Genomic DNA, 25,683 nt, shown 5'->3' on the forward strand with positions numbered 1-25,683 from the left:
GATGGGGTTATATTTCCTAGTATAAACCAAATTAATTGCATAGTGATGAACAAATTAGTCTTTAAGTGATTAAATATCATTGTATTAAATGCATTTCATGGTCATATAAGGGCAGTGACACCCACTCCTGGAGGAAGTCCCGCCTCTTTTGACCACTAAGAAGCTTCATTGGTTCCCACTCACGTCAGTCAAACTACAGCCATGTCGAGATAATGGGTCAGATAGATAGCGGACCATCGGTTATAATCTGGTTGACTTGTGTGGATCTATTTCATTCTTGCGCGTTTGGAGAATCTCTCCAGGGATAATTGGATATTTGGACAGACAGTGGCAGACTTTGCGCTTCAGTGCGGACTCGTCTGTCACCATTAACACACGACCATGTTTACAATGAGACGGTGAATCCAACTAACAGATACAACGTTTAAGGAGCCTGGACATAAAAAAAAAAGAAAGAAAAGAAGGTGTTTCCAGCACCGACAACTGGGCTGTCAACCAGAAGAGGAGCGTAGATGTGATTCCTTCTCTCTGCGTCTGAACAGAAACCTCAAAGATGATGTCAGGAAAGCATTTCAAGGCTCATGAAGTCAGCTGCTGCATCAAGTATTTCATTTTCGGGTTCAACATCATATTCTGGGTAAGTCCTCTGTTTGCAGATATCCAGGCCTCCGATGAATGCTCTGACATAACATGTTTTTGTTCCCCATCAACATCACCTCTGCTTTTCTAGTTCAGCGAGGGCTGTTTCCTTTACATTGTCCTTCCTGTTGGTTTTTCCTCGGGAGACACGATGATTTCATCCCCGTGAGCTCACTGTGCTGCTGTGCACTTGTTCTCACTGTCACCTATCAGCTGCACGCTTTTGTTGTTGCGTGCACAGCATCAGTGAGAGTGGGAGCACTTTGTTTACATGATGATATACCATACAGAAACATTTGATTGTCAGTGTCAGACATGTCTGAGGACACTGTGATAATCAGAGGAGTCATTATCATCCATCATCCTCCTGCACCGATTGTTGTCACGAGGAAAAACAAACATAGCCTATCTCTCCTTTTGTTATCTGGAGTCATCACCAGTGACACCAGACAGGACTTCTGGGTGTCCTTCTCGCCTCCAGTTACCAGTTTAAGATTGGTTGGTGCTATTAGTATTTCTTGTGGAGGAGAAGAAGAAAGGTTAAGGCATGGTTAATTTAGGTCATCTGTTCATAGATTAAAGCTGTCTTTCTTTCCTCAATTAGTCGTTCAAATAACAATAACGAAAAAGTATTTGTATGCCCAGGTCAAGAACCCTTGAATAGATTTTGTCATCATAAATGAAAAATCAGAGCAGACCATTCTTACATTCTTAAAAGCTGAATAGTAGAGCTTTCAGATTTTGGGGAAAAATTATCATAGTAATTACTTGACTATCATAGATGAAATTCATTTTTATTTTTTTTTTAACTGACAAAACGATGAATTTTGACAGTGAACTTTATAGATCTATTGCCAAAGCGGAAATATAAAACATTAGGCCTACAGCTTTATCAAGGCTATCTTAGTTCATGTTATTGGATAAAATATTTAGCTAATACTGTTAAACTTAGACTATAATGCAGTGGATTCAGCTCCTGAAATGATCGTTATTTTGTATTGTCATCATCATCATCATCATCATCATCATTATTATTATTTTCCATAAATCTCTTAAGAATTCAACTTGACTGAACAGCTATCCTGATCTTTCACTTCCCACCTTTTTCACAGCAGACATTTTGACTGCTCGTTGTAAAAAACACAGCTGTTATAATGATCAATGTTGTTTGTAACTATTTTAGTATTGGTACGTTTGGACAGCCTGTCAGTTTATAAACAGTTCCAGGACTGACTGCGACAGCTACATCACATTCAGCTTTTTTTGACTTTCGTAGCTCACATCCATTCCTATGCAATATCTGATCTGTGGAAACAATCAGCTTTATTATAGGTCCAGTCACATTAAAATATGTTTTACAGATTTTGACGCTCTCATGGTATCCTTTCGCCCGCCGTCTTAAAACAAGAGGAGCACATAAATATGGAGCTCAGAGTGATGAAGACGAGGGTCACCTGTCAGGCCTCGCTGAGGCTCTCAGTCAACCAGGCTGTCAGTGACCCTGTGATCCCGTCGACGTCTCTATATGAAGAGAGGAAGTGAACTGTGTCAGGAGCATCTGCTCCTCTGGCCTCTTAATCTGCAGAGTGTTTTATATTTATGAAGAGGAGAAAATCCTAAAGCAGGATCAGTCTGTAAACAGGCAAGAGGTCTAAAAATAGTTCTTTAAAACCATCATATCTTTTTATCATAGCATCACTGGCTGTAGGATATAGGAGGCTGTAGATGTGTTTTATTCTTGAATCGTATTCATTTGATTTGACACTTTTTTTTTATGAAGATGAGGAAATAATTACATTGAATGTAAAACAAGATTAGTAGTACTACATTATGAAATTCAGACTATATCCTATAAATACAAAAACTAAAAGAAATTCTAGACCAGAGGTTTTCATCGCTATTCCTTGAGGCCCCAAGGACCCACACATGAAAAAAGTTATACAGTCATGTCAAAATGTAACATCGATTTGAATTGCTTCAATTGATAATATTCAGAATCAGAATAGGTCCACACACTTGTTCTTACCGATAAACGTTTGGGCTTCCCACCAAGTGTTTTACCAGGATTGCAGTGAGATCTTGTTTTGACAACCTCAGGGCAGATGGAGCCTCTAAAATGCATCCAGTGCTCTACCTCAGTTATAAGGAAGAGTCGTTGTGTAAATCTTTACTCTCATCCTACTATTTCAGAAAACAAAACTTCACTATAAAATGTTTTACGTATTACATACGTGTCAAAGAGCTTCAGTCGAATTTGATCCCAGTCTCTGTGGCTGCTTAAACACCTATTACAATGAGAAAACAAATGAGAAAATCCTCCTTAGTGTGGCTAAAGTGAAATCTCAAAGTCACTGCACATCTGATCATATTGAAAAAAGATTTAAATGATTATGAAAACCAAATCCAATCTTAGCACTCAATAGCAGCCCGTTGAAAAGAGGCTGTGATTTTCTTGGTTACTCAGTTTTTAAACTATTCTTGTGTTGTTTTCAACCTTTACACTGCTGTTGAAAACGTGTGTACAAGCTGTTACAAGATGCCTTCTAATGTGGGATTATCTCGCTGATCGTGCAGACTGAGATCAGAGATATTTAGAAATGGACGTCTGCCAGGAAAATCTCAGTGTGGTTCTTCTCTGCGCTTCTGTGGGATGACTACATGTTGCATTCACAGAGAAATAACCCTTTTTCCTCTTTTCCCTCTTTGTTAGTTCCTTGGAGTTGCGTTTCTCGGCATTGGGCTGTGGGCATGGAGCGAGAAGGTGAGCTTCTTATTGAATATGAAACAGTTTTATTATGTGATTCTTTTTGCATATGGAGACGTTGAAATAGTGAGCGGATCGTTTGTGTTAAGGTCCTGTTGCTGCATGTGGCTTTACTGAATCAGAAAGGAATGTCATGCTTTCCGGTGGGACGCCTTCTGAACAATGGACAGCACAGACAAATCTGATGCATTTCACAGATTCATTCATTGTGTATTATGGACCAGGGGTGTAAAAGGGGGGCAGAGAGCTTGGTGAGGTGTCTTCACCAGGAGCGCTTCTAGGGTCTGTTGGGGCCCTAGGCAAACATTCATTAGGGTCCTCTCCAACCAGAGTCCATTATTATTTTCACAGCAATAATGCACGACACAGAAGCTGTCAGATGGGCCCCGTTAAGAAGGTTTCAGCCATTTGGGGGAGGGGGGGGAGCATCCTCGGTCTTCACTTTCACTGAATAACCTGATCAGGTTTCGCAAATCTTAAAAATGATTTTGGCTTTATTCTAAAATCTGCCAGCATGTCAAAGATGTATATTTTTCCTGAACTGAGTAATTACTGTGTGTGTTACTTCAGCCATTGTTTAGTCAATGAAGTATTAGAAGGTAGCAATACTTGTCAGTTATAATTTCCTTAAGCCCAGAATTAGAGTTTCTTTGTCTCTTTTTGACCTGTAGTCCTCAACCCAGTTTGTTTCAGTTTACATGATAACAAACAGAGAAAGTGCAGAGTTACTGTTTTTAAATTGCCGAACAAATCAAATGATCGTTATGGACATATTTTGGGAAATAGGCTGATAATCTAGAGATATTAAAGAGATTACATTAAAGGGTCTCAGCCTCTCAAGTCAAATCTTCATGTAAATGCTAGAACCAGGAGAGCATTAGCTTAGCTTGGCACAAGAAGGTGAAACAGATAGCTAGCCCCCTCTCTTTGAAACTATCCCGTTAGCTCCTCTAAATCTCAATATTTAACGTGTTCACACTCAGGGGAAGTGTCAAACAATAGTTTGCTGTTGTTTATAGGGATTTATGACCTGGGGGTTTTCCTAGTGAGAAATTTTGTCAGTTAACTAGCCATGACTCAAGTAATCTCTCGTAACCTACATGTCTTTGTTATTGTTTTATCTTTTCGCATTAAAAAGTCAGGTTGTAACATGTTAAAAACTGAGGATCTGTAGTTACTAGCTGGACAGTTTTGTTCCCTTTTGAGAGTTTAAGGCTCTCCTTAGATTTAAGATAAGCTAACTGGGTCTTGACTCCAGCTTCATATTTAATTGGCAGACATACAGCAACACAGTAGTGTCAGTCTTCTTATCTGACTCTATACATTAATTAATACAAATATAAACTGGATATCAATGTCAGACATTTCCTTTAAACAATCATCAAACTAGTCAGTAAAGAATGTCTCCTTCTTTTAGCCCTGCACTTTATTCTAAATTAGGCTTTGAAAGGAAGAAGAGTAGCTTGAAAACTTGCTAATCACATTCACATCCATAAGGCTGAGTGGTTTCACCTGCTTTGATTAGAGCGCCGGATAAAGTGGATCCACCAACTGGATTTGAAACGATTTCTTTTGCACTGGAACACCTTTAAGCCTGTAACCCCGCTGTCTGTTTTCAGGGTGTACTCTCCAACATCTCGTCCATCACAGACCTGGGTGGGTTTGATCCCGTCTGGCTCTTCTTGGTGGTCGGTGGTGTGATGTTCATCCTTGGATTCGCTGGATGCATCGGAGCGCTGCGAGAAAACTCTTTCCTGCTCAAATTTGTATGTTTCTTCATTAAACAATAACAGCTTCTAGATGATCTTTAACTTCACTCTGTCTCAGGATGATATTTGTTGAATCAATAAGATGTGAATGTGTTGGGCTTTCAGTTCTCCGTGTTCCTGGGTATCATCTTCTTCCTGGAGCTGACAGCAGGAGTCCTGGCGTTTGTCTTCAAAGATTGGATAAAGGACCAGCTCAACTTTTTTATTAACAACAACATTCGGGCCTACAGAGATGACATCGATCTACAGAATCTGATAGACTTCACTCAGGAATACGTGAGCACAGTGTTTACTGTCCTGACTTCACCCCAGTGTTGCTTTTCCTGCAGCTTTTGCGTAGCTCTTTATTTCTGTGAGACATTGTTTATATAAATCTCAGATGTTTCATGTCGGTTTGACCTTGTAGTGGGAGTGCTGTGGAGCTTTTGGAGCTGACGACTGGAATTTGAACATCTACTTCAACTGCACAGATACAAATCCGAGTCGCGAGAAATGTGGAGTTCCCTTTTCCTGCTGCACCAAAGATCCAGCGGTATGTCCTCCCAAAATCTCCCCACTCCTCTGACTTTGCAATTTATGGTCAAACAAAACAAGCCTGTGAGTAATATGGGCGTTTTAATGTGAGTACAGATTGAGTAGGTCCTTCTCTAACATGCTGAAACCTTTAAGAGCTGGTTTGGGGGAGCGGAAATTGTGCAGGTTTTTCTCTGTGACAGATAGCGTGGTTATCTGTGTCCTCCAGAAGGCCGCCTCAGGCAGTCGACTGTCATGGCTGACTTCCAACAGGACGTCCAGGCTGCAGTGTTTAGTCCTCTCTGACTCTGCCAGCACTGCAAAAGTCTGCGAGCAGCTGGGAGGAGCAATCTTGACCTCGGCCAGAAAAATGCTCTCACTGCTGCTCTCTGTGCAGAGCAGTGACAGAGCTCTGCTTCAGCAAAAAGCAGAAAGGCTTTACTGTCAGGAAAGTTGCACAAGATTGTTTTATTTTATCTGCTGACCTCAGGACATCTGTTATACCAAGGTCATCCTCTTTAAGAGCAACATTTTACATTAAAAAAAAAAAGATTGTTAGATTATAAAGGAGTTAAAGAGCACATGATGTTCTCAGAGGACAGAAATAGAACTGTTAAAAAAAGAGTTCAATACAGAAATGTTAAGTCTCGCTGTGGACTGAAAGTAACGTAAGATGTAGATAATATGGCTAGAATTGACTTATACTATCATCAAATCCCATTAAAAAAAAAAAGAGTTAAAATACATTTAAACTAAAAAAATCCAATAACGAGATCCTCAGATTCACAGTGGCACAAAGACTTACCGGGTCTTAACTAAGATAAAAAAGAAAACAAGGTAAAACAAGAAAAGTTCATCCTTCAAAAGGGGACATTTCATTATGATTTGTGGTATATAGTTCTCAGCTGACTTGACTCGAAGGAAGGAAAATGTGAATGTATCTGTTATAATCTTTGTGGCGAAGAGGTGAAGGATAAATCAGGTTTTTATCTTGTTGATGGTAATGATCTTTTAAAGGTGTGGAAAGTTGGGGTTATAGTGTTTTTGACAGAGACTCTGCGATTTGAGGTCTAACCCTGATGCAAGTCAAATCCAAAAGCATTCAAGATCAAGTCCGGTCTTAATCCCACATTTGAATGACTTAAGTCTGGACTGCCTTCAGTGCAGGTCTGTTTTAACAGGTTTAAGTTCACTGGGTTCATTCCGGTCAACATCTGGAGGCCAAACACACTCCAATAATGTTCTGGACAGCAGCTCTTTGTACTTGTGTGGATTAACTTTTTCATTTTCAGCAAAAATGAAAATAAAGTTAAGAAACAAGCAATATACTTTATTACATCCTCCAAGAATATTTCAATGTCTTCATAATTATAATCAGATGTACTTGATGATCTCACAGGGAGAGTATATATTTCACAAGAATGTACCTTTTTGAAAACTGTGAACAACTGTAAACCAATTAGTTTCTCTTTGCAGGAGGATGTCATCAACACTCAGTGTGGCTACGACATCCGTGCGAAAACGGTAAGCGGCTCACAGAAATGTACACCAACAAAAGGAGATTGAGATTCTCATCTGGAAGTGTTAAACAGTATGAGGAGCAGACATTGCGTTTCCCTTTTTAGCCTCTGGCAGGTTCATTTGGCTGCATGATGTCATGAGGTACTCCACCCTGAGTACAATATTCCTCTTTCAGTGTTTCCCAACTTCACAGTCTCCAAAATACAGCAGCTGGCTCCTCATCAGCACTTTGGGCTGTTTGGTATTACTCATGCTGCAGAAATGCAGCAGGAATTGAACCCCCTCCCCCATCGTTAGCTTTGGCCTTACTCCAGGGTAGCATAATGTAAGGAAAAGGCTGTGTTTGTTTCTTTGACCTAAAATTGTGAGGAAAAGCCAGAGTAAACCAGTTTTAACAAGAGTCAGAGCAGAAAAACTGTGTCCCGAGTGTGTGTTTACAAGCAGGCAACATGAACTCAGAAGGATCTTATTATGAAGGGTTTATATGGAGGCCGCAGGATGTAAAAGAGAATCATATGCTGCCATTAAAAAACACAATGTTGTGGTCTTAAGTAAATCCACAAAGGATTGAATCCAATTACCGTGAGATCTCCAACTTTGAAAAAGAAGAAGGAAGTAAAAGCCAGAACATTTCATCTGGTCAACATGGTAAGGCCATTATAAAAGTTTGTGTTGACTTGAATATGTTATGACAGGACTCTGAGCAGCGGACCTTCATCTATATCAAAGGCTGCGTTCCTCAGTTTGAAAAGTGGCTTCAAGACAACCTGACGGTGGTGGCAGGCATCTTTATTGGGATTGCATTGCTACAGGTGAGAAACGTGAAAAAGTTTTAGTCTGGTTTTTTTTTTTATCTCTTCCAAGCGTGACGTATGTGTGTTACATGTTGTGTTTCCTGTTTTAGATTTTTGGCATCTGTTTAGCACAGAACCTGGTGAGCGACATTGAAGCAGTGAGAGAGAGTTGGTAAGTGACAACAATGTCTTCAGTTGAGCAACATTTGACTTGGAACTTGTGCTTATTGTTTGTCACCAGTCTTAGTTTCACATGCTCAGCACAAAGAGAAACTGTCAACACAGGGCATTAAACTTTCAGGACACAAGTCTAAACAGGGACACATTCTTGTCATACGTTTTCAATAGATGAACTAGTTTTACCTTGGCTGGAATATGTTTTGTTGCCAGAGTGAAACAGATGGAAGAGATCCCAGACCTTTGATCTAAACATTAATGTCCGCAGCATTGACAGCAACACTCAGAAGTCACAATTACTTCATTGTAAAATGGATGCAATTTACAATGTCTTTTGGTAATGCTGCATCAGTTTTAAAATCTTTTTCTGTCCCGGTCCAGCTTATTTACCTAAAACCATGACAGAATCTCCAAAGGCAAGAAGGATGTATCAGGTAAGAAAGATTACAAGTCATCGCTCATGTTGAAGCTTATAAATACGTATATGTATATCCATTAATTCTATTGATTCTTCTTTTCCCCTCTCGTAGGACTCCACAGTTTGGACACCCGCAATGAAGGGAAACAAATGAATCAAGTGTCCATGCACAGAGTCTCATATGTAAATAGTAAATTTAGAGTTATTTTTAGAGTGATTTGTGGACCTATTTCGGACAAAAGCACTACCTCTGAAATGTAATGTAGCTCCCGTACAGTACACATTAAACAAACACTGTAAAAACCTAAAAGAGGGGCGTCTGACTTGAAGATGGGACGATTTATCGAAGATTAATCTTTATCAGACGAAGTGCTTTTGTTAGAAATGGGGCTTTGATTTTATATGTCTCACAGCTGCAGTTTTGAACACTGCATGTAAGGGTCGTGTACAAAGATAAGAGTGACGCTTGAAATGCACTGCATGCCTTTTGTCTACTGGTAGGACATTGGCTCTCCTAAACGTATTTCATTAATGTTGAGTATTTCAAAACATTTATAAAAAAAAAAAAAAAGTCTCTAGGTTAGAGGGAATCGGCTGGTTAGCACTTTGTTGAATGTTGATTTTGAATCTACGAAAAGCTACAGGAGTTTACTTTAGATTTTTTTTCCATCTGTGATATCGTGTAGTATCATAAACGGTGGGTGTTGTAAGCTTTTTTGGGACGCAGTTCTTGGGAGTGACATTTAAAAAAGACAAAGTCCAGATAAAGTGAAGTAAACCAGAGGGGCAGCCTTAAGCACTTTAATCTTCATTAAGACTGATGAAGCTCATTGCAGCCTCTCAGTATCAGTCATGACAGACTGTTATGTTAGTCTCACAGCGGCCACTAGAGGGGGCACTTTTCCTATGAAAAAAAAACAAACAAACGCTATGATGCTCCATAGCAGCAGATCGTTTGTCAAAAAGCAGATTAATAGAAAATGTGCTCCAGGACATTTCAGTGTTGTACTGTCACTTGCACATGACTTTTTCTTCATGTCGGTGCTCATAATTTTTCTTCTGTTTTTGAAGTATTCTTTAGTGTTTCAATGAGAAAATGCTCCAAATCGATGGCATACTTTTGATGGATGTGTTTTCTGATCTGTAAGTTTTCACTGGAAAAATGAAGATAGAAGGTAGAAGAATGGCATGCTGGGACTGCTTGGTGGCACTAAACTGAACAGAGAAAGGATTTATAGCCTTCATAAACACATGTACACGCATTACTTGAAAGCAGAGCACTCAGGCTCTCTTACCAGCATCATTTTTATAGCATACTTTATGAGACACATCTTATAGATCTTTCTTTTCGTGACATGACCTAAACGCATCATATTTACTTTATAACCTTTAATAGACCTGCATGAAAGTACAAGAAGCCGTTAAATGTAAATGCAGTGTGAACCTGCAGCAGGTTATTTGCATACATGTTGCAGTTAAAGTCAAAGGCTCTGCAGCAGCATTTGACTGAAGTGAACATCCTCATCATTCCACTTTAAGCTTCATATGATTGTTTTTGACTGATTACACTTTGTCTTACCACTCAGTGCCATATTCGTACCCCTGATCATTACTTTATGTTTTTTTTGTGTACCCCTGATCCTTGTAAATAACTGAATTGTGACAAGTTGTAAATATATATATATGAATAAATGTTTTTCTTTGTAAACCTTTGTTTGTTTATGCTGTATAAAAGCCATGACTTCCGAGAGTCAGTTAGCTGACTTTGATTTAATTAGATAAACTTAAAAAACTCCTGACTCATTCTCAGAGTAAGTGATGTGTGGTTATTACATCTAATTTGCAAAAAGAAAATTAAATCCTTTTAAATTGCTGTTACTACAAATGTTATTTTGTTCCTAAACGTGTAAACTGACCTTTACCTCACTGCCAAAATGCTCTTCAGTGAAGCAGTTATTGAGAAGGTAATCTCTTGACGTCACTGCAGATGAGTTTGTGACGCCTTTACTCAACAGCGACATCTAGTGTTACAGGAGAGAAACACCCATACTCAGTGAAGCCCCTGCAGGGAAATGCCCTGTCGTTGGCAACAAAACAGCTCTGTACTTCAGGTTATCTTCACAAGTTAATGTACTTTATTCTAACATTTATATGTTCTGGTATTTGATATATTAAATAAAGACACATCTTCAATTAATATGTTTTTATTTTACATATGTTCCTATATCGTAACATAATTTGCCGTTTTCGGTATCTGTTACCCCAGAAGAAAAATTAGGCAATTTTTTTTTTTTTAACTGAAGTGCAGGACACAAATGATGGGATTTATTTTCTCTGAGATTTTGTTGTCTATCACAAAATCATCTAATGCATTATGAGTTGGGCTGTTCAAAGCAAAAAGTGAATGCACACTACCACATCTCTGGTCCAGATGGCCAGAAGCAGTCTTTCAAACCAATGCATAAAACACACACAAAATAAAAACATGTGTTTTGTGTCCAGTTGTCATGTCTGTAAAATCTCTAGATGGACACACATATCATCTGTGGTGCTACATAGAAAACTGTCACATAAATCGTGCCAGAACTAATAAGACAACACATCAATTCACAAGGAATGATCAGTGAAATGTCCACAAAGAATTTGCATCCACTTTTTAGATTGTAAAACAAAAAAAGTTGGTAAATAAAGGAATGTCTTTTTTCCTGTGTTGTCTCAGATTGTTTTAGTTTCCTGATGGTCATTGTTGATTAGACTGAGATGGAGTGAGTATGCCCATGTCAAAGATAACAAAACCCCCCCACTAGATTTTCTTTCAAACAAACTAGCTCCACAGCAAGAACAACAAAGATCAGTGTGCTACACTCACATTCACATCATGTTGTTTAACATACCCCTCTGAGATAAGAGGATGTGTTTGCTGTGTTTATCGGGGATTGATTGCAGACCTATGATGTGACCTTTGGCCAGATGCCAGTGTTACTTCCGGCCAGAGGACAACGACAAATCTGTTTCTACTGATGCAATCACTTTTCACTTCAAACTGCTTCCATTTACTGGATACATGTGTTTTTAATAACTGATGTGTAATATGGATTATTAGAGTGTTTCCTGTTTTTCCATTTGTGTGAAACTGTCAACTCAGCATCCCTCCTCTGGCTATTTAAATAGCAGGACAGATGTGTCTTATAGTATTTATGTTTACTTTCTATTAAATAAGTATTTTTTAACAGATTCCCTGTATAGATGGGGTTTTTTCAGAGTTACTGTAATTTAAAGTAGTAAGGATAACCTAATCTCAAATTTCTCAGATTTTTTTTTTTAATAATCATCTGTGAAAAAGTCCAGCGGGAAGCAGAGCAGCGGCTCCTGACTGTTGGCTGAAGCTTTTATCTCCTGACAGAGCAGCTTCCCAACTGATGGAGATGTTGTCTAGTTTCAGGAAAGAAAGGCGATCATCATGTGATTAGAGCTGAGAAGATGTCTGTGTGCTGAAGAGGAGGTATCATAACCTCTAAATGCAGATATAAACAATCTAAGAAGACACAGTTTGGATGCTGTTTGACAATCAGAAACTGACCTCCATGTTTAAGAGGTAGCACATACATGTAGGCCTACTCATAGTACTGCTGTTCACAGTTTAATGTGTGTTCTTTAGAACTTGAATATTTGGCAGCAACATCTTACAAACAATATGTTTTTCTTGTAAAAGTTAAGTTCGCACCAACATGCCAGTGAATAAAGATCAACTACAATATCACACTGCCACTCTCAATGTAGCATATTGAGAAAATGCACCTTTGATTCTTTGGGTTTACTTTGCACCTCGTTGAAATTACTTTTAAATTAGTTATAACATTTGAAATTTTCTTATGAACTTATTATATGCTGTTGAATTTAATATTTTGTGAAACATGTATGACACTTTATCTTTGGTTACATTTTAGCATACTTGCACTGTCATTCATTTACTGCTCTGTGTGTCTTTGAATTGCCTGGAGGACAATTTTTTTTTTCTTTTTTAATTGAATTGACAAAGTGAGAATAGATGAAGGAACGTTTTCTCCCTCTTACAGTCTAACATTGTTGTGGGAGCTATTCACAAAGTTATGTAGGCGATCCTTCAATACATCCAAAACTTGATCCCCTGAGAGTCTTAATTGAACTTACTTACCTTTATTTGAGATGTAGGTTATGTAGCTGGGTTTATATTGTTCTATTACACTACTTGTGCTTCATCTATAATAGTGCTGTGCTTATTTTAATAATTTGTCGCCAAGAGTTTCTTACTCTACACCTACACTGATAGCCTTTTGGCGATAAAGGACCAGTTTACCTGGATTGTAGCTGTAATTAGTGCATCACATTACAAGCCCTATGGCACTTCTGCTTTCATTTTGTATCTCCTTCATGACCCCACTCATGACCCAGAGGACGGCCAAAACTGAAGTGATCTAAACAAAGGATGGGTTTAATGTAAAAACAAACAATGCAGGCTATAGGCACTGTTGCTGATGTAAAGGAACACTTCTTTAGGATGGTAGGTTTAACATAAGAGAGTTAAAGTACCCCTGACAGTCCCCCCCCCCCCCCCCTTACCCATCCAAACAGTGTGTAGATATCTTTAAGTAGGTAAAGTGATCATACAGACTAAGGTTGGGAAAGTTGCACTACAAACACTAATTAATAGAGCCTATGAACTTAAAAAGAAAAAAATCACCAGTATGCCAAACCCAATAGCCAAAGGCATAGGCTACATTTGCTTAAATCGAAAGTAAGATTTATCAGGGTTTTCCTATCGACAAAGTATCCTATTTGCTTTAAACAAAATGTGCCAGACTTGATGACTCCCCTGAGAGTCTGTAACTTGAGCTCGAGGGCTGGATTGACTACAGACTGCCCATTTCCTCCAACAACCACCCAAGACACACCGACAAAGAAGCAACTATTCATCCCCAAAATGAAACTAGGTGAAAGATGCCTCATGAGGACGTCTCTTCGCCGCCTCTCGGTAAATTTCAAACGCTATTTAAATTCTAAATTCGATAGGTTAGATAGGTTAATTTCATTAGGCTACATTTTTCATCTTTCTTCAATGATTAGTCGGGGCATGATGCAGCCTTCCTAAACTCAAACTGACGAGTCTCACTTGTGTTTTGATCAAACGAATCAATCACACAATCCCATTTCATTGATCAATCAATGTCATGGTCGCGCGCAGACGCACGCGCTGTCACCTGTATAAAGGTGAAGCCTGGTCGCGTCTCTCTCATTATACTAAGCCTCGTAGTTGCTGTCAAATCAGTGCTCTTCCGGTTAATGATTGACGAGTTATCTCGTACTTAGTACTTGAGCGTGGAGTTTGGAGTCTGCCCTCCCTTTCGATAAACATCATAGGAGAAGCTCGGTCCTGCTTTACCTTTCTTTTTGGCCTTCAGAGCCTCTTCGGCACCTGACTCTTGTTTCTGTGTCGGTTCTTCTGGCTGCAGAGAGAGAGGACGCACAATGTTCACTCTGCTTGTGTTGCTGCTTTGTGTGGCCTCATCCGTCTCTGTCAAAGGTGAGTTAGTGGGGGACTGTTGATAGTATGATGAAGGGGCATATTTGTTTTAGTAAACATTTTCAAATTGCAGATAGTGTAATAAATTCAAAGTCAATGTATTTCAGAATACAACGAACATAGCTACCTTTTCAAGTTAGATAACTTGTAATGATATTGAAAGTGAAAGGCCTCTTTTATTTTGCCCCAGGGACTAACTAATGAATGAAAATGGTAGTAAATCATGCTAGTTGATGCTACAAAGTCCACAATGTCAGGGTCCAATTCATTGTCAATGGTATAACTTCACATAGATTGATAGTGTTAGACATAAATACCTTATTGTATTGTTTATGTCTCTGGTAAGCTCCATGAATCTCAAAAAGCTAAAGTGATCAGGAGCAGAACCGTTACATTTGTTGAACACTGGTGTTTGACCGGTGATGAAATCAAATACTGACACGTCAGTCTGTCCTCCCTTATGGCCTACTGTCATATCTAACAGAGCTTAGCTTGTCACAAATAGAGCAGAGCAGAGATTTGTATCTTCTTTAACTCATAAGCAACCTTGTTAAAAGGTGATTGAATCACCTTAACACTATCCACAGACTATCCTCAGTCTGTTTTTTCTGTAGACAACACAAAACAGAAAATGAAAGAAAAGAAAGCTTTGCATATTAACAATATGTTCTTCTTTGGGGGAACAAGTAAATCAATACTTGAACTGTTGGAATTCTGAGGCCATCTGACCAGAGGTTGTCAACTCCTGGCTTAACAGACTCTGGTTTGACTCGTCCAAAAATCCTGAAAATAGGTCCATTTGTCCCATGAAAACTTAGATTTTGAATGTCACTCATGAAAATGGAAATATGAAAATGCTTGTCTTGTCGTAGTCAAGTACAACAGTGTGTCTGATCTCCCGTGTTTTTCAATGTCTTTGGTAGATTACTAATGATAAGACCTTTTTAACTCACCACCACTTAAAAATGGTCTAAATTTAAATTTCCATGTCTGCTTGTTTGTGCTCCATAATCACACTGATGTTATCACTGATTCCAAGGTATTTAAAAATGTGCACTGAGTTTAAAGGTATTCTGTGTTGTGCAGCCATTTGCTTATCACAAGCTTTGACATCTGAGATTTTGAAAGTTTGCTCCTAAACACAAATAAATTAAAAATTCAGAAGCAAACCAAATGTCCACTTTGTCTTTGAAGACATGCCGGTTTTCTCATCACTTGTTCCTTAGGACAACACGGCTGACTCTTAAAACTCAAATCTCAGTTTAACACTGACTAACATTAGGACAAGTAAATATTCACTGGGATGGATGACGGTATCATGTTTCAGGTTTATATTAGCAGATATTTAAAAGGCAAACACTTATAATTAAGGCTGTGGTGTAATCAGTGGAAAATAAAGGCATATTATCGAGGAACAGATGGACAGAATATTCACTCTGCAGTATGGTAACAGTCACATCACTTGCTCCGCTCTTGTTTGCTAACCAGCTGTGTCTTGTGTTTTCTCAGGTGCTGCTGGACCCCGACTGAACAACAACCAGCTGTACAAATTCAGCTACACCACCGAGGTGCTGGTGGAGAGAGCCAGGGGATCAAACAAGGGAAGCGCCGGCTACAGAATCTCAAGCGATGTGGATGTCAACCTAGTGTGGAGAGATCCCAGCAGCGACGATGACCAACTCATTCAACTGGCGGTACGTCAGCGAAATGATCTATACTATATTTCTCATGATAAATGTTTTTGCGCTTTCTGTTCTTTAGTGTTTTGTTGACAATGAATGAAACACTTGTAGCCACAAGAAGTGCATGCTTTTTGCTTACATAACGTGTCGTCTCTTCCTTAGATCTCAAATGTGAGGTTCGAGCCTGCGTCGCGTAGATCACAGAAGAAGAACGTCCTCCATGGATCCACAACAGAAAGTGTTTTGGGGAAGACCAATCTAGCAGCTCTGACCAAACCTTTCTTGGTGCATCTAAGAAATGGAAAGGTAGGAACTTAAGCACTGACACTTTTAAAACTTTTATTGTGCAGTGAAATATGTTCAGATCATTGGTAGTAAAGAGGAATTATGAGGAGAGAGGGCTCCTAATAAGTGACAACAACCCTATCTGTAGATTTAGGCCAATGTGTTATCTTGTGCTCATGAGAGAGTCTTACATAAGTATTGTTAGAAAGTCAGTTGTGTGCTACTAGCCGTCCCTGTTGTCTTCAAAGGATTAGTTGGCTAACCTTCATAGTGGAGGACTGATGATGCTGGCAGCGGAAATACCGTCAAATATGTTCGTGTACAAAGGTCACCAGGTTCAGAGGGTCAAACAATGAGGACTCATGTTAAAGATAACAGTCATGTTTTCTGCTTACTGCCTGGGAGATGTTTGACTTAAAGCCAATCTTATATTATCTTATCAATCTTATTATATCATCAGTAATGTATGATCGCCACCCACATAATATCAAGTTGTTTATTGTATATTTCATTTCAAAAGAAGGCGAATATGGCACTGATTTGTATCTATACAGGGGTGATGGCTACTGCTAGTAGGAGTAAAGACCTTAGCACCATTTCTTTTGTTTTGGATCATTTGTTGATCCAGTAATGCTGTAAATGCTCTGACATGTTTTATAAAGAGATGTAACTTGTTGCTTTAACAGCGGTTTTGGTCTTCAAATTAGGTAAGGACTGCAGTAGTTAATGGTTATAATTCAAAAGTAACTTTATCTCGTGTACATCACCTGAAAAAAAGAAGCATGATTAATAAATGATTTAGTGCAGGGTTCAAAGTTGGAAAAGGAGCCTTTGGATGGTGAAACAGGACAGATGAGTGACTCCTACTAATACCAAAAGTAGCTCTGGATAGTCTATTTATGGTGGTTGTATCTGCTATTATGGCTGAGCGCCTAAATAAATAACAAGGGGTTGAAGACACAGTAAGATGACGTAATAGGCTGTTTTCTGCACTCAGGGGCAAGACAGAGACTGTTGAGCCAAATTACAATCCCATTAGGAAAACTGTTTGGTGCACAGTGACATGGTGTTTCCCCATATGATGTGACCTAATTTCCATAATTTAATATGATAACATAAACATATGTAAACTCAAGACTGACTCATCTGTTATGCTGGTCGGTGCAGTGTACTAATGTGTACTCTGGATATTTTAAAAGGTGACATCATTTAGCCAGGTTGAGAAAGACACACTTACATTTTTTTTTTAAAGTGCTAATACCAAAGTATTCTGGTTTGTTCTTGATCTGCACTTCAAAGCATATATAATGAAAATAGTGTGTGATGTCATCAGCAAGCGAGCACACATGTTTGTGTGTCATGGAAAGTGGAAACACTGAAGGGCTTTGTGAGCGGCAGCACGTACGACGCTGTGCTCCGCTTGCCTTGCAATCAGTTTTATCTGCTGCGTTGGTATGTATTACTGCACAGCATTGGCCTGACAGCATCATACAAGTGTGGATACAACTGTAAACGCTCAGTTCATCACTAACAGGTGCAAAGTAAAAGCCTCTGGATGGTGCACCAAATTAGAGCGTGTCAGTAGGCTGCGTGGTTAAACAGCTAAGACTGACAAACTACTTATATTGATTCCAGTGAAACATAACATGTTTGTTTGTCATGAAAAGGGTTTGTAAATAATAATACATACAATTCTAAGCCAATGACAGCCACCGTGGCTGTTTACACACATGCCTCAATGGTGCTTAGACCCGCCTCATATTGGATAAACGTTTGTGATTGGCCTGACCTCAGTCAGGTCGGATAGAAATCTGTCAAAAAAGGGACGAGGTATTAAAGGCAGTATTCTACTCGAGCTCCCAGATCTGCCTTATTCCAGGTACAAGAGTATGGGATTCATTTTGACATGTTTTTTTTGTTTTTTTCTTGTTACAAATCTGTTTCAGACTAAAGCATTTTATAGCTACTGGTCTGAACCTGCAACCATCAAGAACCTTAAAAGAGGGCTGGCCAGCTTAATGCAAGTACAGCTCAACACTGGGAAGGTTATCGAGGTAAATCTTTTGATAATACTCTGAAAAAATTCCTGAAGTATTTCAAAACACGTTGCTGATGTGAATGTGTTTGGATCAGAATGACGTGTCAGGAAGGTGCACAGTCGAGTACAGGGCAGTCAAAGGTCAAGTGACGAGAACCAAGATCCTGGAGACATGCAAGACCGCAGAGACAGGATTCACCACACACAGCCAGGTATGTCCACGTTCAGACAGACTAACACGAGTGAAATCTGAACTTTACAGCGCCAATTAAACACACCTAAACCGGTTTCTGTTTTCAGGTCTTGGGTGTGAATCGGAAATCCAGCTCTGTTACAACATTCACTCTTCAAGATGGTTTCATCCGCTCAGCCTCCGCTGAAGAAACACATTCACTAGCTGTGAACTCTCGCAGATCTGCAGCAGCCAAAGTCATGTCCCGGTAAAGGCTTCAACTAACACTTCATGTGTGCCTCCATGTGGAAGTATAGACACACTTTAAACTGTTTATGTCTCACTTCACAGGCAAACCCTGACATTGGTAGGCGTTGAGGGTGGACCGCTGGAGGCTGCAGGAAAAGACGTGTCTGGTGTTGTGAAGTCAATCGACCCCAAACTGGCAGCTGTTGGCATCATTGCTGAAAAGGTCAAATCACAGTGCAAGGGCTGCCCATCAGTGAGTACCTGTACACCTTTAAGATAACATGTTATACACAAACACACTCCAGCCAAGCTCTATGGATGGTGGTGTTGGTCCAGCTTTTGGTTGATTGCAGTACAGTATGTAAATGTTTAACCAGGAGGTTTGGAAGTGTGTTTGTATTAAAAAACACAAAACAAATATTTCCACTGCAGGTGCATAATAATCCTCCAACACTGTCTATATTCAGTCACAAGTCATATTTGAGGGCCTACTGGTTGTGTTCAGAGTGTAAAGGTCTAAGTTGTATGTGTCAATATTTTAAGAAGAGCCCGAAATAACTATGTTATTGCTGAATTGATACTGTATATTTGTATGCTCGCAATGTTAACTGAAAATGATATGTCCTCTAATCCCCTCTCCCCTGTGTTCTTCCTCTTAGCTTTTTGAACATTGGCAGGCTCAACAGAAGCAGCTGGAGCCGGCGAGCCTGTCCAGAGCCACGGCTCCTCGCAGCTTCCTGGCTCTCATCCAAAGCATTAGGAAGGCGTCCAAGGACGAGATCCTCCAAGTGCTGAAGAGTGCCAGCAAGACATCTCTGTAAGCAGGCTCCTCATTTACCCTCTGACTCCATCACTCGCCAGTGTCTTTAAATATGTCTGAACTTGAGAGAATGCCGGTGTACAACAAGGTTAACCGACCATCGGTGGGTGTTTCTTTCTTCCGGTCGGTATCAGACCTCAGGTGGTGGATGCAGTGACCTCCTCACAGACTGTTGCATCTCTAGATGCCATGCTTCAGTTCCTTAACTTCACCGATGCCAAAGGTTTGGTTCTGCAGGAGAGGTTTCTCTACGCATGTGGCTTTGCTTCGCATCCCAATGAGAGGATGCTCCGTGCTCTGCTGGTAAGTGTCATCTCGTTAAAAAACTAGAATTGGTGAAATGTAACCAAAATGGTCCCAAGACATGGTGTATGATTTTTAACGAGCAAAGCATAGCCTTTATCCTGAATCGGTTAAATTGCACATTAATTAATATATAGATTTCTGCCTTAAATTAAAGATTTGAAATACGTCTTATTATTCAGAAACTTAACTCCTAAATATAAGTCTCCTAAACAAAGTTGTATGATATTTTAATTACATGCAATCACTGAATGGTAACAGAGTTATGTTTATTTTAGGACATTTCCAAAGGAAAGATTGGCAGCACTGACATCAAAGAGTCAGTGATAATCATTATGGGAGCCCTGGTCCATAAGCTGTGTCAGAAAGGAGGCTGCAACTTACCGGTGAGCTTTCAACAAGATGCTAAATGAATCAAAGAAAGAAAATGACTGTGAAGTTGCACAAAAACGTAGTGGCCACTTTAGAGTAAAGCATAATGCTCTGTGAAAGAGCTGACTGATGACACTACCTTTCAGACGGTGGAGCAAGTGAAGGAGCTGATTTTAGTTGGTCCTGAGAGCACCCAGGTGGAGTCTGAAGTTCAGATGTATCTTCTGGCTCTGAAGAACTCCATGCTTCCTGAGGCCATTCCCATCTTCACCAAATATGCTGAGTCAGAGATTGGAGCTTACAGCACCATCGCCCTCACTGCCCTCGAGAGATACAACTCAGACCTCATGACCGAAGAGGTAAACTGTGGTGTACACGATCACATCACCTGAACTGACTGTTTGTGTAGAGAAGTAGTGCACAAGTGAAACCAATATTCATGTCTTTTGTAGGTTAAAAAGACAGTGAACAGGGTTTACCACCAGAACCGACGGATCTATGAGAAAAATGTGAGAGCTGCAGCTGCTGATGTCATCCTCAGCAGCAACCCTTCATACATCGAGGTCAAGAATCTCCTATTGTCTATCGGAAACCTGCCTCATGAAATGAACAAATACATGCTGTCCAAGATCCAGGACATCCTCCGTTTCCAGCTGCCCGCAAGGTGTGTTATCAGATGACAGACCAAAAGACAAGACATCTTTTTGTTCATAAAGAACTTCACGTAGCAGAAAAAAATATGTGAAGATGTTGGCAATACATATTTTTATCATCTTTGTAATTTCAATTTCTGTTTTCCTTTTTCAGCAAAGTTATAACACAAGCTATGAAGGATATGATTTCCCATAATTACGACCGCTTTTCAAAGGTTGGATCATCGTCTGCATACTCTGGATTCATGGCACGTAAGTAATCAACCCTCATCTCATATCTTCAGTAAAATCATGCAACATATTTTTCAGATTTAGATTTTAAAATGGAAAAAAGAAAGAAAAAAAAAAGCATTAATTTTAGGTAGTTTGTCACATTTCGGCTGGACTTTAAAGCCATCATTGTGCGTCATCGATGTATCATCACCATTAAAGCATTTATTGTAAATGAATTACATTACAAGTTAGATGCATGCTGATTGAGTGGTTTGAAACTCTTCCCTACAGAATCTGCTGATGTGACCTCTACATACAGTTTGGACATCCTGTACTCAGGCTCTGGGATCCTGAGGAGAAGCAACATGAATATTTATGGTGCTAGTAAAGGAGCGATGCTACATGGATTGCAGGTTAAAAAAAAAAAAGCAACACGCACAAAATAAAAGTGAAATAACTAAGTAATGTGTACTAAACATAAACTTTATTTCAAGCTTTGAAGTTGTTTGATTCAGTTTAAAAACACAAATTGTCTTCAAATGTGATATATGCCTCACCATTAGTTATTAAAAGTAATGACTTAAGGATTCCTCCTTTCTCCCAGGTTGCCATTGAGGCTCAGGGTCTGGAGTCCCTGATTGCTGCCACGCCTGATGAGGGAGAGGAAGACTTGGAATCATTCGCTGGGATGTCTGCTCTACTTTTTGACGTCCAGCTTCGACCGGTCACTTTCTTCAAAGGTTACAGTGACCTCATGTCCAAAATGTTCTCCATGACGGGGGAACCCATGAATGTAGTGAAGGGTCTCATCCTGCTGACTGATCACTCGGAGGTAAGCAGCGTCTACTCCGTACAGCTTAACACCTAAGATAACAGATCTTTGTGATGTCATGAGGGTAAAACTCCAAACAGCCTGTTTGAGCACACAATTTCTGAAAATTGGAGCCAAGAAAAGGAAGAGATGATCAACTTTTCTCGTAATTAAGGGGTTTGCACTTAAACAGGCTAGAGACACACATTAGTGTTATAAAACATGGTAGCCTAAATGTTGTATTTTACATTATGTGTGACCTGAAAGGAAGCAAGTGTGAACATGGTTTAAAGATGTACAACTGATACAAGGACGTGACGTATCATTTGTCTATAGCTGTAGCTGAAGTATTTAGACACTTGTGCTTAGAAATAAAGAAATAGAATAAAATGTAGCTCATTAATCAGAGGGTCAAGCAAAACCAAGTCTTTCATTTCTCAACCATATCTTTTTTGTTTTGTTTCCACCAGGTGATCCAGCTGCAGTCTGGGCTAAAGGCAAGTGCAGAGTTCCAAGGAGGGTTGGCCATTGATATCTCTGGTGGCATGGAGATCAGTCTGTGGTACAGGGAGTCCAAGACCAGCGTCAACAACAGGTACATGGGAGAGACAGTAATTAAACAGCCCCCACAGATGTTATTGGTACATAGCCAGATTGTGGCCATAGCAAATCTTTGATGTAACATCATATGTACATGAATATAGGTCACAGCCTTGAGCGCAAACCATGAAAGGTTCAATTAGCTCAGTGTATACTTGTACTGTATGTACTTTATGTACAGTATGACGTAACAAACCGACAGGGCAAAGGTCACTGTGATAGCGAAGAAGGGGTTTTAGAAGTTTCGAAGCGATGTCACCACACTGCAAATAGCTCCCTCTGATGTTACATTCATGTGATCTTTAGATGGTCTATAAGTGTTGTCTGATTCATTTGTTCCACCAGTATGTTGGACCCACTTCAGTATTGTGCTTTACGCCTGTCTCATTTGTAGGTTTGTGTGGATATGACGTCAGTTCTGTCTGGTTCTCTATTTTAAAAACATGACAGTCAATACACAACAGTAGCGGCTGAAAATGGAGCACATCATCCTCATGCATGTGTTGGCGGACTCGTGGCATCTGGTGATGAAACAGGCTTTAGATGAGCAAGGCCACAGATCTTTGGTACATTTAAATTCAGTGTGTTTTCAGGGTAACGGGTCAGGGCTACTGCAAAACTGGACACTGAAATGAACACAGCTCATCAACTTGGCTCATATCTTTTCTGACCTTGATACATTGCATAACAACATTTTTTTAACCATCATAGCAAAGTAAATGTGTTGGGATTAAGACTTAAATGAAGTTGTAAGCCCTACAACAAACAGTTCCGAAGTGCCTTAAAATTACTCAATAATTAGGCAGACATTTTTCTGTGCAGTTTATATTCCCACGTTGCCTCAAAAAAATGTTATTTCTGTGTTGCATTTAATCAGGACCTCTACAATTGATGCTGTACTGTTATTTCAATTTTTTTTGGAACAGCATCATGGCAAACTGGAATATATACAGTTTAAACAGAGATGAAAAATATTTCAAATTTGTAGTTTTATTTTCCCCTTCCTAATCACTGTTAGACTACAGGGCGATGTGATCCATGTGTGGAGGGGGAATGGCAGAGGCAGGTGAATGGATCAGCATAGTTGTACCTCTTCCACTCTGATAATAGACTGGCAGGCTATCTATAGAAGCAGAACAAACCACGCTGGCATGTTTGCCAAGCCATGTTTCTGCAGGCAAAATGAAAGATGTTGGATTTTTAAAGTGGCTGGCACCAACTTCGGTTTGAAACATAAAAAAAGTTATGTTTCTCTGTCTAAAAATGCTTTATAGGCACTGATAAACACTGTGTAGCTCAAATTCTTAGTCAGAAAAAACCCCACATTGGGACAATAGACATGAAAGACTAACAAAACATGGATTTTCATTGGCTAAAAGCTGTGTGTTCACCTCAGAAAAAGGGATAATCAAATGCATGTAACACGACTGGTTTGTTGAAGGGTAAGGATCAAAGAATCAGTAAATAAATACACATTTTTGGATATTGGCGTACATAATGCCATTTTGATATGAGCAATAAATAGAAGTCACTAATCGTAAATGGAAAAACACTACTGATTTAAAATATTCGTTTTACTTGCTTTTGTCTTCAGGGGCGCATTAGTGGTTACTGGCAACGTTACAGTGGACATGGACTTTATGAGAGCCGGTGTGGAGGTCAGCTTTGAAACAGAGGCATCGCTGGACTTCATCACCACTGTCCAGTTTTCTGAATATCCCTTCCTGGTTTGCATGCAGATGGACAAAACAACGTTCCCTGTCAGGTACTGCAAGGCCATCCTTCAGATTACAGTCTGGTAATAAGATAATAGTGGGGAATGAAGTCTCATTGTTTTTTGATGTTCTGTTTTCAGTGAATACCTGAGCAAGTATGAGAGCTTGTCATCAGGGAAGAGCATTGTGTCACGCAAGAGCAAGAAGCAGCTTGTCCCGGGTTCTGAATTCCCTCTTCACCAGGAGAACTCAAACATGTGCAAGAAGGTTTTTGACTCCAGCTGGTAAAGGAGTGATCATGGACTACCCAGGAGCAAACCTGTCATTCCACTGAGCAGAGTAGTACCACTAAGAGGATCTAGTGCATTCAGGGATGGCTCATGCAGTGAAAACCATAAGAGAGAAAGTGGTTAACCTTTTTTTCAAAAAGAAAAACACAATGTTTACATTCCTGTGAGTATTTAAGACATTATAATTGGACCATTTGTTTGAAATCAGGAATTTTTACATAGTCTTTTTATGGGGTTTCCTTTAAAATGTATTTATGATGGGCTCATACAGGGTGTGGTGTGTTTCACTTGATGGGTAACACTCATCCATACTGTAGTATTGCAAATACGGTTACAGTAAAGATGCAAATTTCCAAGGGAGACAGTGGATTAATGTGTCCCAATGAATGAAAACGCTCCTTACAGTCACAATTCCTTTGTTTTATAATTATATGTGTCACTAAGAAGGAGAAATGTATTATTTGTATGTCACTGCATCACTGTGCTCACACTTGAAATAACTTATTACTTATTATGCAGGGTAAAACCAATGTATTCCTTTTTTAATAATCTGTCTTTATTTTTCAGCCCGATTTGAAGTGAAAATTGAATCTCGAAAAATTAATAAATCAACACTTGAATTTTTTTTTTTTGTACAGGCCTGTAATCACAGTATGTCTGAAAGAGGGGGGCTAGGTTAAGATGTCTGAACTTCTCTGAACTTGTGTTTCCATATAAGGGATTACTTTGTTAGATCTGTAATGGAAATAAATGTACACTGGAAACACTTTTCACTTATGTTTGCCTTGTGGTTTTTGATTTAATAACAATGCAGTGTATTTTACCATGACATGTTGCCATTGTTTTTTATTTCTCTGCTAGTGCGGCCATTTGTAACTAGAATCTGTAGACATTTAGAGCTGGTTGCATGACATTACCCCAAAACACTCACACACACACACACACACACACACACACAGTTTTATATTTATTAATTCATTTTAAAATATTCAAATAAAATTGTCAAACGCATACAAAAGTGAAAACACCTCAACCATTGACAATCACAATGAGCACATTCACCACAACAGTATCAGTGGATTCACAGTTAGCCTACTATGGAAACAGCTACATTCTTCAGCTAGCTAGTACTTACCTGTAAACTGTAGTAGCTAACCGTAGCACACACAAATAGCACCTTCAGCTCACAAACACAAACAACCAGTATGTAGATTGAATAGATAGTCCTTTTATTCTACTTCTCGTCTGCCCTTATGGCACGTGTAGCAGTAGGCCTATAGCCTATTTGGCTGTCACCTCACACGTCATCCACCCTTACTCATTGA

At 39.4% G+C, this 25,683-nt stretch overlaps 2 protein-coding genes across 3 annotated transcripts; both read left to right on the plus strand.

The window, feature by feature from the left end:
* The first annotated feature begins 184 nt into the window (after positions 1 to 184).
* On the plus strand, positions 185 to 10,303 carry LOC306817453 (tetraspanin-5). The gene is made up of 10 exons (XM_079334337.1): positions 185 to 637; positions 3,350 to 3,400; positions 5,023 to 5,169; positions 5,278 to 5,448; positions 5,579 to 5,704; positions 7,162 to 7,209; positions 7,902 to 8,018; positions 8,111 to 8,172; positions 8,559 to 8,611; positions 8,708 to 10,303. The coding sequence occupies exons 1-9, from the start codon at positions 554 to 556 to the stop codon at positions 8,569 to 8,571; spliced, it is 819 nt and encodes a 272-aa protein (XP_079190463.1). The 5' UTR covers positions 185 to 553; the 3' UTR covers positions 8,572 to 8,611; positions 8,708 to 10,303.
* Positions 10,304 to 13,530: 3,227 nt separating this feature from the next.
* Positions 13,531 to 25,131, plus strand: mttp (microsomal triglyceride transfer protein). 2 transcript variants are annotated; one of them, XM_079334156.1, is made up of 18 exons: positions 13,531 to 13,606; positions 15,665 to 15,849; positions 16,000 to 16,143; positions 18,069 to 18,176; positions 18,256 to 18,372; positions 18,461 to 18,600; positions 18,684 to 18,834; positions 19,241 to 19,398; positions 19,536 to 19,704; positions 19,983 to 20,090; positions 20,223 to 20,435; positions 20,529 to 20,740; positions 20,884 to 20,981; positions 21,234 to 21,355; positions 21,547 to 21,774; positions 22,224 to 22,348; positions 23,948 to 24,118; positions 24,209 to 25,131. In XM_079334156.1, exons 1-18 carry the CDS (start codon positions 13,573 to 13,575, stop codon positions 24,354 to 24,356), a joined length of 2,631 nt encoding a protein of 876 aa, XP_079190282.1. In that variant the 5' UTR covers positions 13,531 to 13,572; the 3' UTR covers positions 24,357 to 25,131. The 2 variants fall into 2 exon arrangements, with proteins under 2 accessions (XP_079190282.1, XP_079190281.1); XM_079334155.1 differs by lacking the exon at positions 13,531 to 13,606 and adding an exon at positions 13,652 to 14,155.
* Positions 25,132 to 25,683: the final 552 nt, after the last annotated feature.

This window comes from Symphodus melops, assembly GCF_947650265.1.
Source record: "Symphodus melops genome assembly, chromosome: 2".
Classification (NCBI taxonomy): Eukaryota; Metazoa; Chordata; class Actinopteri; order Labriformes; family Labridae; genus Symphodus; species Symphodus melops.

Bases quoted from the DNA above. Each gene is read 5' to 3' on its own strand.
- LOC306817453 (XM_079334337.1), top strand. From the start codon at position 554: ATGATGTCAGGAAAGCATTTCAAGGCTCATGAAGTCAGCTGCTGCATC. The intron at 638-3,349 runs GTAAGTCCTCTG...CCTCTTTGTTAG, and splicing joins GGTTCAACATCATATTCTGG to TTCCTTGGAGTTGCGTTTCT. The intron at 5,449-5,578 runs GTGAGCACAGTG...TTGACCTTGTAG, and splicing joins TAGACTTCACTCAGGAATAC to TGGGAGTGCTGTGGAGCTTT.
- mttp (XM_079334155.1), top strand. From the start codon at position 14,101: ATGTTCACTCTGCTTGTGTTGCTGCTTTGTGTGGCCTCATCCGTCTCT. The intron at 15,850-15,999 runs GTACGTCAGCGA...TCTCTTCCTTAG, and splicing joins ACCAACTCATTCAACTGGCG to ATCTCAAATGTGAGGTTCGA. The intron at 18,601-18,683 runs GTAAAGGCTTCA...CTCACTTCACAG, and splicing joins GCAGCCAAAGTCATGTCCCG to GCAAACCCTGACATTGGTAG.